The 11,450-nt window shown below is 38.7% G+C and overlaps 1 protein-coding gene across 1 annotated transcript; it reads right to left on the bottom strand.

The window, feature by feature from the left end:
* Nucleotides 1–5,104: 5,104 nt before the first annotated feature.
* On the bottom strand, nt 5,105–11,136 carry SOCS5 (suppressor of cytokine signaling 5). Its single transcript, XM_010185213.1, has 2 exons — nt 11,078–11,136; nt 5,105–8,577 (listed from the first exon to the last, which is right to left on the bottom strand). The coding sequence occupies exon 2, from the start codon at nt 8,563–8,565 to the stop codon at nt 6,955–6,957; it is 1,611 nt and encodes a 536-aa protein (XP_010183515.1). The 5' UTR covers nt 8,566–8,577; nt 11,078–11,136; the 3' UTR covers nt 5,105–6,954.
* Between the last annotated feature and the right edge of the window lie 314 nt (nt 11,137–11,450).

Below are 11,450 nucleotides of genomic sequence, written 5' to 3'. Positions count from 1 at the left end.
TATAAAACACAAAGGTGTTCTAGGAGTAGCACCCATAGGGCACAAAGAAGAAACCCTCAGTTTACAGGACAACAGCTACATCTATTCCCTAGTTTGTGCTCACAGGGGCTGTGCTCTAGAATACAGGTTTATGTCACAGAATTGTGTATACTGGTGGGGGCAGGGGGAAAAGACCCTTAAGATTTAAGTGAAAAGTTGCTAAATTAAGAGACTGCTGGAATTTCAGAGTATGACAAAACTTCTACAGACAGTAACTGTCAGTGTCTGGACCTCCTCACTCAAGTATTTCAGATGCAACAGAAATGGACTGGAATAAACATGAGGTACTGATTATTTTGATCTAACAACTACTTATCCATTCAACATGTGCAACAATTAAATATTTGCAGAAATATGTATTTACAGTACAGACTTAAAATAAACTCATCAAACCCACAACTTTTTGCTCCCAAACGAATATAAAAAGAAAACAGTATGGTAGTTCATACCCCATTTATTAAGACAGAGACATCTATTACTTAATACACTGGTTGTGTAGCCATATATCACATTATTTTCTTACTATATTAAGATGCAAGACAGTTTGGCAATCAGGTAACAAAGACAAATTACGCAGGGTGGAGAAACATTTAAGCTGCAGCGGGTTAAAAACCATCTAAGTCAGGGAGACCTAAACCAGCGCAGTTATACAAGGTGCTGGCATGGGGCGATGCTGGGCATGGCACACTTGCCAGCCAACTCCTCGAGTGACCAGTGGGCCTGCCAGGGCCCCTTCAACTGGAATGTCGGGAAGAGGTCCAGGGACCATCTGGGTGCCGCTTGTTTTGGACGCCTACCAAAGAGCGCATCACCAAAGCTAAGGTATTTCTGTGCAGGGATCACATAGGTTTTTCGTAAGAATGAAGGCTTCTGGTAAGAAAGTTTATAGTGCAATCTGAATTAATTTGTGCCCACAGTGTCATTATTCACTCTCCCAAAACAGTTTTAGTATAATTGTGTAGCAATTTGCTATCTCCGTAAAGATATTACAGAGTAGCGCTTATGCAGTTGGTGAGTACATAGATTCAATTTTAATAAATATATCTCTTCATGCTTTTGCAAAACTACAAGTACGAAAGCAAGAAGTGACAAAGCAGACAAGCACTTCTATATCTTCTAAAAACTATTAAAATTCTCAGGGCTTAAAAAAAGTTAATATACCTTATCGCACAGGAAGCACACACCATGTCCAATTTAACAGCTGCTCAGAGAAGAAGACCTAGTACTGCTTCGTCTTTGCCAACGTGCCACCAAGTTACGACTCCTGCTGAGAAACCAGAGGTTGCTTTACTGCAGACAAGCAAGTCCAGATGTTTCTGCTTGTCAGTGTAGCTGTGCGCTTAACAAGGAAATTCGCAACATTACCTATAGCGCACACACACAACTATATATTTTTTCCTACTGAAGACAGGAAAAAAAAAGGGGGGTCAAGCACCAGGAGTTTCAGCTCATAAATGCATTGTGTTGGCCCTAAGAAACCTAGCTGATAACAGCTGTAGCTTTAATGCAAATTTACAGAGTGAACATTTATTCAGCTTGAAAAGCATATACACAATAGTTACCTTGATAACAACAGACTCAAAGATGGTATCAGGTTAACAACCTCTTGATACACATTTTTGTAAATGGAATATTATATAAAAATAAGAAATGGCAATGCTTCATTGAAATAACAGATCTAAAATCTGCTTCTTGAAACAACTACTCTTAAATCAGTATGGCAACATGCAAGCAAATTACGTAAAAGCACCAGATTTCTTTTCAGCCTTTAAATGATTGTAAGGTTAAAGACATCAAGAGGTGGGTTTTCTTTAAATAGTCTTGATTTAAGACATAATGGGAGGGGGTGTGGGGGGAACTTCTTAAAAGGCATCTTCAAGAGATCCTTACCTCATTGCAAGACATTTACTTTACGTATCTTGCTCTGAAAACATCAAGCCGCCTTCTTTTCAAAGCCTTCATCAGCAGCATTTTCAAATGAAAATGTGTCCTTCAGGCATTTTAAGTCAACAGCGTTTGGTAGACACAACCCATGGTCAGGCTAAATGATTCTCTGTACATCAGTATTGCAAGAAGGGAAAGCAATTTGCAGTGATACACCATGCTTTGTAAGAGCTAACACTTTAAAAGCCAACTGAATTGATTTCTGTCTAATGTAAGATTTATTTTTTTTAAAGCAAACATAAACAAAAAAGATCTCCTTTGGTCAGTCAGGAGACAGCTGTTTAGGCAAGTGTGGTAATAGCAGGAAAACTCACACCAATCAAGTGGCTAGAATATATAAATACAGCTGAAGATACAAATGAAATCGTGCTTTTATTTGCAATGCGTGCCATGCACAGACAGAAAGCTCAGAGGGAATTTTTAGAATTCCAATATATTAATGCTCACCATATTGGTGTACTTCAGGTACCTTCAAAATAAGACCACGAATGCATACATGCTTGAAGGCATCTTATTAACACATATACATATTTATATATACATGGGCTGCGTAGATTCTTGCAGAGTAAGGTTTGGCACATACATTTCACAACACTGCTTTAGGAAAATAAGACTCAAAAAGCACTTTCATAATTTTAATTGTGACTGGTTTTAAAAGGAGACAAATATTGTTACTTGTAAAAGAATCATAGTAGATTTAGTTCATATTTTTCCATTAAATATGGCATTTCAAGGTAGCTTTTAAAAATAAGACCATGCTCCCTGCAAATTAATTTCTCTGGTACTCCACAATTTCTGGACTTGACAGCTTCAGTCTTACATGCAACTCCGCAGCAGAGACAAGTTTGAAAGCATTCTCTAAGTAATTTGGCTTGCACATGGAGACTAGAGCAAACTGGGTTTGTATCACAGAAATTTAGTCTTTGCTCGTTTCTACACAGTGCAGAACCTTGAAGTTAAAAATGGACTGCAAGATGTGAGTGACTGTCAGGATGATGTCTAGCAAAGGCCTGAATTAATCTTATCAAACTCTACAGATAGACCGGCCTTTCAAAGACTGTATGCTTCTAATTTAACAACTATTTCTTTGTGAGCAACAAGTCTTCAAATACACACTAAATTTAAAGTACGTAAGTGCAAAACATGGCTTTGTAACTTATCTTCTTAAGAGAAGTTTCATTCTGACAAGTAAATTACCTGGACAAATGTCTACAAGTCCTTACAAGTAAGAGGTATGCCTTTCAAAGGGATAAAAACCTCCAACTCATAGACCTTCATATATAGTCAAAATATAGTATAGCTACTTCTCTCCAATTTCATGGGGACTTAAAGACAGATTCCTAAAAATATTTGGATTTAATACCCTAATGTTTCAATTGTAATTCTGTTCTACAAACAATGATCCAGAATAAAAAACCTCCATTCACTGTATGTCAATACATTAATGACATTACTTTACTTACACAATCATTTTCCGATGTTAGATAACATGCTGTATGGAAATTATTTGAATTTCTGTCTCTTGGTAAACTGGAGCTGTTACTGACATTCTAAAATACAACGATGTGTGTATTTATATGCAACAAAACCATCAAGTTGTGCTACGTATTCAAAGATCTTAATTTGCACATAGCACCACCACCCTGTATAAGATTTTCTGCAAAATAATCCTACCAAGTAAGCCCTTTTTATAGCCCTTTCTGCAGAAATGAGAATCATCTCGCAAGAACACCGTACAATATTGAGGCTCAACTACTTATCTGTCACGTAACCAAATTAGATTGGAATCCTTATTACATTGACTTATTGTTAAAAAATAAAAATCAGTGCTTTGTGCACATCTTTTGAAGAAGGCATGTATAAGATTTTTAAACAAAATCAGAAAGTTAAAACATACTCCTCAAACAGAAATGAGGAATCAACTACTTGCATTCTCAACATACTAACGGTTTAGAGCCTTTAGAACTGGAAATGTATTCATTAAGAAATATACTGCAACTTGAGTAGTCAACGCTCAAGTCAACTATAATTTTAAAAGTGATTATTTTTAGCATAACCACGCTAGCAAGTTATTCTGTATATTTCAGTGAAGCAAAGCTTTAAAAAGTGGTAGAGAAATAGATAATTCCTTTTTTGTATTTTAAGGCAGCAATAAATCCTCTCCATAAAGATTATTTACACAAATGCAAGAGCAAAGGGTTTAGATAAGGGTTTGGGGTTTTTATTTTTTCCAAAGATTCCACCACATGATAGAAAATTAAATGAATGTGTATTCCTGACCACACTGATAGTCACAGCTAGAATCTCATCGCTACTTTATGACAAGCAACGGCAACAGGTGTAAACAAAAAACAGGTCCCTACATTGGGACAAAGCTTGGTTGCAGGTTGACTGTAGGAGACCAATAATGAAAGCAAGATCTAACGTAAACTGATCTGGAATCCAGATCCGACGGAGGGAACAGTGAGAACGACACAGTGAAGGTACACTTAGGTGCAATTTCATGCTGGTGACTTTTTTTTTTCTTCTTTTTATGCTTAGAGCAGATTTTAAACCAGGAGTTGCATATCCAATGACACACACACACAATTGAAAACTGAAGTGACCAATAGCACATTTGTACACATACTTACATAAACTTAGTATTTACACGTTCTAAACAAATTTCCATTTTAACAGTTGGGAGTCTTAACACACAAAAGAGGATAAGCTACTACAAAGAATGCATAACGGGATCACAAATTCTCCACAAGCATATAAACACATGTTTTAAAGTGCTTTCTGGGTGCTTCAGGTTAACCCCTTGCAGTATGAGCTCCTATGTAGTGCTGTTCCAGTCATTACAAAATTACTTAAATCATTCCCCTTCAGGTGCATTTTAAGTTCAAGAAAAATGACAACACCGTTGACATAAAAGTATACATTTTATGTTGGCAGAGCTTAAAACGTTACTTGAGTTCAGGTGAAGTTGTCAAATACTTTGGTTTAATCACAGCTTGGGAAAAATATTTGATAGAACAGAAATTGCACCTCTCCACTCAAATTTTTTACTAAAAAAATACCCCAACATAAATTGACAGTATTCTTTGGCAAAAACAGGGCATTTGGCCAGTTTGCGTGCACATCTATTTATTAAAAGAGTCTAGAAGTGAACAAATGCCACTGCTGTACTGTCAATTTGCAGGAATAACCATTCCTTACTCAGTGGGGAGTATCAAAACATCAGGCTTAGCAGTCAGCTGTATAACAAGCTGAAACACCTTCAGCAAGCATTACAGGGGATCAATAATGTTTTAGAATACTTTTTGCTTAACATTTATCCTTTACATTACAAAAACTGTAAAATGCTCTATGCCTGCGGACAAGTCCATTACTTTGCAGTGACTATAGAAACGTTATTCAATGGTGTACACTGTTCGGTTTCTGATAAGCAAGTAACAAAAAACAGGAATATGGTGTGCTGACCAACCAATATTCAACTGCACGGTATTTGTGCATTACCTAGACTAAGTACTAAGAAAAGCCTATTAAAAAAATCAGTTAACTGCTACAAGTTACGTGAATATATAAAAACAGAGCAGATATACAAGTATAACACTGAACATACTGTACTTTATTAGCACAAAAAGCCAGAACAAGGCACGGCAAGCAGAAAAATACATCAATAGAAGGGTTAGTGTAGCATACAAGAATAACGTTTATTGTACTTGCAGCCAAAATGCTCCCTACCTCGCACAGGTCACTGCCATAGAGAAGTAAGTAATAACGTACTGTAGCAGCTGGTAAAGAAACTAGGGAGCACTCATAATCGGTACAAAACATGAAACAGGGGGTCAGGGCATTCAACAAAATTTTAGTGCAAAGATGTCTAAGACAGAACTATTTTAAATTCCATCTCCAATTAAATAAGCAAACAGAACTTAGAATCTTGTTTCCAAGTAATCTGTTGAAACTATAATCAGTGCATATTACTTTAAAACATTTTTTCAAAGCACAATTGGAAAGATATTTACAAAGTGTAACAGTACCTTTGAAACCTGACATTTATTCCAGATATGTCAGATTTCGTATTCTGATTATAATAATTTGACCACTTGTAATTTTCTCCATAAAAATATCAGACAACTTTATTTATTTAAAGATTTTTTTTCTCTTCACTATTACCTTCCATTGTGAGTTACTAGCAGTCAGGTCACCAAATTCTGTTTTGGAAGAATACGCAACCTTTTCTATTTTTACCATGGCAATAATCTTATCCCATGTCCTGCCACTCAATCAGTAATCCACACTGGAAGGTATTTAACTGTCCAAGACAGTATTACTTTTGCTAACAATGCCACTTAAATCTCCAAGTGTTTCAAATAGTATTACAGTACTGAGCAGGCATATTCAAGTCTTAATGATTAGAAAACCTCATACACTGAGAAAAGCATGACTCATCTGTTAGCATCAAAACACCATTAACTGGACTGCTTCTAATAAACTGCTCTTCATTAGAAGAAAATACTCTTATTCACTTGTATTTGGAAACTTATTTGTGAGCTAAATTAGTACTGCAAGCAGTGGAAAGTTTTCAAGAAGATAATTTAAAAAAAATACTTCAAATATTAGCAAAAATGCTCCTCTAATAAAGTCATTATTTATTAGCATTACATGAATGCCCCATGGAAAATGCCTCATAGTTTCTTCATCCAATTACTACAGCTATAAAAGGGAAACAAAATATTCAGAAATTAGCAAAAATATTTTCATTAGGCCTTAATGAAAAACGTGCAGAATTGTGTCTGCTTATTGTTTCCAAGAGGCATCACAACTTAGTTTGATTAACAGCAGGCAGCATCTGACAGGATACTAACACTCAGCTTAAATAGGATATTGCAGAAAAGCTAGACATTGTTGGTGCGCTCGCTGCAGTTAAACTGTAACACACAGGAAAAAAAGCATATTCTAGAAGCTTATTCTGATTTCCATTTACTTTGTTTTTATAGGTTCCCGCTCCAGCCATCGCACCCTGACTTTTTGTTTATAGTGATACTCCTTTAGAAAGTCTTGCAACATCGAGGGTAGAGGAAGGTCATCGATGCCATCGTACGTAGTGCACCTGCAGATTACTGCCCGGCAGATATACTGCAGACTAAAGGGGAAAGTCCTGTTCAGAGATACAGTAAGTAATGGTTCAAAGAACATGCAAGAGCTGGGGTCTTTGTAGTGCTCCAGAAGCCCTGTAACGGTGGAGGAGTGAAACACACAGGGGTCGTGGGCATCAAAACTAAAGTTGTGATTCCACTGCTCAATGCGTGCGTGCAGCGAGCGGTTATAGCGACGGAAGCTCACAGAGAAGAGGTAGTCCTCCTGCGCAGAATCCCTGAGCAAAAAAGTGCCTTCGGGCTTACCCTCCAGAAGCGCTTCTGCTTCGTAGCGGTCCATTACCCCCCAGTAACACGGGTTACCTGTTATCTGAAGCAAGTCTGGCACGAGGCAGTGGATGTAATCAATCTGAGTATGCACTTTCCAAGCCCCCTGCCTGCTGATATGGCTGTGGCTCTCTCCAGACATCTGACGCTGCTTCTGCCTGCGTGACTGCAGACAAAGCGTCGTCGTGTCCTCTTCGGAGTCACAGTTCCCTGGAGGTGTTATGTTTTTGTCCCCGGCCAGCTCAGTCATACCAGGGGCTAACTTTGGTCCCAGTTTATATAATGGATTAACCTGTGCTGTAGCTTCAAAAGTATGTATTTGGGCATTGGGAGGGGGATCAACCCCTTCTTCAATACTAAGTCTACGTCTCTCTCTGAGCCTGTCTTCTTCGTCTTCTGTGGAAACCAAGGAAGGATCAAACGTGTCAAAAAACGTCGAATGAGGACTCACAGGCGCTGTGTGTTGTTTAATCAGATGCCACTTCTGAGCCAGATCTGAACCCGCAGGAAAAGGGCATTTCTCGAGCATTAGTTCAGAGAGATGGATCTTCCTTTTATTAGAAAACAGAGGCTTGGACTGTTTGCTGTAAGTTCTCATGGGGAAACACAGCCCAACAGTATCTTGCAGACGCTGTCGCAGAGAACGGCTGCCCACTGTCCTGTTCGATACTGCATCCATATCATGGACAGAGCTCACCCCGTACCTTCTCTCCCTCCTCTGCAAACCACTTCGTGTTCTCCCAAACCTTTTCTCAGTATCCAGGGAGCTCTGGGTTTTGGTAGAGCCGGAATGCTTCTTCTTCCCACCCCAAGGAGCGTGCCGAGAATAAGAGTCCCTGCGAGCAAGCCTGGCTCCCGTGGTGACACACGAGTCATTCTCTTTCTCAATGCTTATTTCAACAATCTGAGGAATTTCTGTGACACAGTTTGGGTTCCGCCTTGCCGAATTCTTTGAAGGACTTAAACCTAATTGCAAAGCAATGTTTTCTCTCAAAGGGCTGCTGGGTTGTTGTTGAGCCAAATCAGTTATTTGGATAGCTTTCTCTTTAGCAGATGAGCAACTATTGGAGTTCACAACTACATTTTCATTTTGGCTTCCACCTTCGTGACTGAAGAGATTCTGGCACCTGTATTTGAAATTGTTCCACATCTTTCCCACTTTATCCATGGATTACGTTATCTAAATTCAAGAGAAAAAGAAATATTAAAATATAGTTTAAAAAAATAAGGATACATCTTCCAATATCAATTAAGTTACAGACAAAAGACAACTGATAATTGAACACACTGCATTTGAAAAAGTGCTCTAGTGTTTGCATGGTTATGTGGAAATGACAGGCATCACACCACTTTGGTATGCAGAAGTCACCATAAAGAAAATGTCTGGGAAATTACAAACATTTTATTTACAAGCAGGCCCTTGCATTTTTTCTGTAGGCACATAGCTAGGTCTGCATAGTTGTATTTGATGGACAGGAAACACACAGTCTAGAATTCTTCATTTCAGGAAGAATTTGTAAGTCATATGTAAGGTATAACTCTCTGAGAAGCTTCCAGTAAGCAGCAGTAACCCAAATTCTGAAAAAGAACTATTTAAGTAGTTTTAAACTATGAGAGCAGTTAGTGAAATTCAACAAGTGCACTACAAGCATCCAGATACACCACCTAAAAGCAAAAGTTCCAGCTACGGGTCAGAAATTCCAAGCTATAACTGACAAAGTTTTTAAAAGATTAGCACCAAAAATCAGAATTCAGGGGGAGAAAAAAGCATTCAGCATTCATAGACAAGGCAATCAGAAAACCACAAGGAAAGGCAGTAAGGTATCAGCAGAATGTTAGAATTATAAAATCTGACGTATTAATAAAAGCCATACAAATGAAACATCCTTAAATTAAAAAAAAATCTGAAACACCAACTGTCTGGCTTTATTACTTAAGATACAAAAGAACGAAAGAGCCCAAGGAGCTTTTCTATCTTTAGTAAGAGCACTTAAAAAGAAAGCAGCTCCACAGCAGAAACACGATGACAGTGAATCACGAAGATACAGTAAAAAGATAAAAACATTAGCAGTGTGTATTCTGCAACTACTTCTTTAGAAACTGAGTTTGATAATTGGAACAAGACTGCCAAAAAACATAGAACTGCCCTAGGACAGAGAGAAACAGCCTAATTCTGTACTAAAAAAAGTCAGGCAATGCCAAGCTAAATTAGATCTAATTGAGTTCTGAGAGAAGTGCTAAACTTAAAGGACATGTCATCTTATCTAATTTAACTCTTAATGGATAATGCTCTGATCTATAGAAGCATATTATTTTGAAGTAATGTTTCTCTGTTGCTACAGTTTTTTCCTCTTCACAGCTAGAAAGGAATCTGAAGCAGTGACTGAATGCACTGCGTCTCATGAGATGATGTGGATGATCAACAAGCAATACTCCAGCGATCCAGTCTAGAAGTCCCTTAAGACAGCTGTAAGCCCATGACTTTATCGCAGAAACCACTGAGACGGGGGAAGAGCCAGACGTACAGCTTACACAAGAATCATAAAAGGATAATGAACGTGAAACACCAGACTGTTATAGGAACAAAAGCAAAAGGAGCAAAAGCTTTCTTTCCCACTCCCTCCTCAGATACTTCAGCAAACCCAGCATGCTAGGTATCTACATCTAATTGCCTAAAATAAAGCCCCAAGAATTCAGTGTGGATGCAGGGAGGTGGGGAGGAAGCGGGGAAATCGGGTCTCAACAGTCTCTGGAGATGACTGGTACAAGTTAACTAGAACACAGTGGTAATGACAACCTGAACAACATCTAAGTGGTTATTAAGGAGCAAAACACTTGCAGAGAAAGAAGGACATGGAGCTGTTGGAATGAGTCCAGAGGAGGGCCACAAAGATGATCAGAGGGCTGGAGCACCCCTGCTACGAAGACAGCCCGAGAGAGTTGGGGCTGTTCAGCCTGGAAAAGAGGCTCTGGGGGGACCTTACAGCAGCCTTCCAGTACCTGGAGGGGGTCTACAGGGAAGCTGGGGAGGGACTTTTTACCAGGGCAGGTAGCAATAGAACAAGGGGGAATGGTTTTAAACTGGAAGAGGGTAGATTTAGACTGGATATTAGGAAGAAATTCTTTACTGCGAGGGTGGTGAGACACTGGCACAGGTTGCCCAAGGAAGTTGTGGATGCCCCTTCCCTGGAAGTGTTCAAAGCCAGGTTGGACGGGGCTTTGAGCAACTTGGTCTGGTGGAAGGTGTCCTTGCCCATGGCAGGGGGGCTGGACTTAGGGAGCTTTAACGTCTCCTCCAACCCAAACCATTCCCTGACTCTATGAAACGTTATACAAAGGAGATGCTAAAGAGTCCTGGGAAATCAGGCTAGAAACAGTACACATCTTTCCAACAATGACCTGGAATTACTTTTCTAACCAGTCATATGCTGTTCAGTGTTGTCTTATTCTAAAATTGCTCCTTATTGCTCTTCTTTTGCACTATTAGTTTAGAATGTGTTTAGACTGAGGTGGGTGGAAAGTTCTCTACACTTGCTCAGAAAGCTTCAAGAACAAACAATCAAGCCCCCCCACCCACAAAACCCCCACCATGCTGGCTTGATAGACTGTACTTTTCAGAAGTTAAATTTAAGAGTTCAACTATTTTTTGTCATACTTAAGAGACGAGATGCCCTTCTTACCCAGAAAAGCATATGAGTCACTGTATCTTGTCTTGAGAAGATACCTCAACATGAACTTGCCAGATTCCTTCTCTGAGATGTGGACATGATTACTACAAAGAGAAAAACGGTATTTTTGTTAGTTGTTAGAATATCTTTTCATTTAGATATTTACAATTAGTCACTGCTATCAAAGGGATATTTTACTAAGGATATTTTTAGTGTGTGCATGGATCTGTCTGCTTATTAAATATCTTTAATGCATATTAACATAAACAAATAGCTTCACAGAACCTTTTTTTATCCATTAACAACATTTGTCAAATAGTATCCAGAAGAGGACCCTCAAATGAAGCTTTTGAGAACCAAAAGCAAAGCCACAGCACCTGGATCA

The sequence above is a fragment of the Mesitornis unicolor genome, unplaced genomic scaffold (genome assembly GCF_000695765.1).
Source record: "Mesitornis unicolor isolate BGI_N332 unplaced genomic scaffold, ASM69576v1 scaffold25215, whole genome shotgun sequence".
Lineage (NCBI taxonomy): Eukaryota > Metazoa > Chordata > Aves > Mesitornithiformes > Mesitornithidae > Mesitornis > Mesitornis unicolor.
This window is presented reverse-complemented; position numbering and strand designations above follow the sequence as displayed.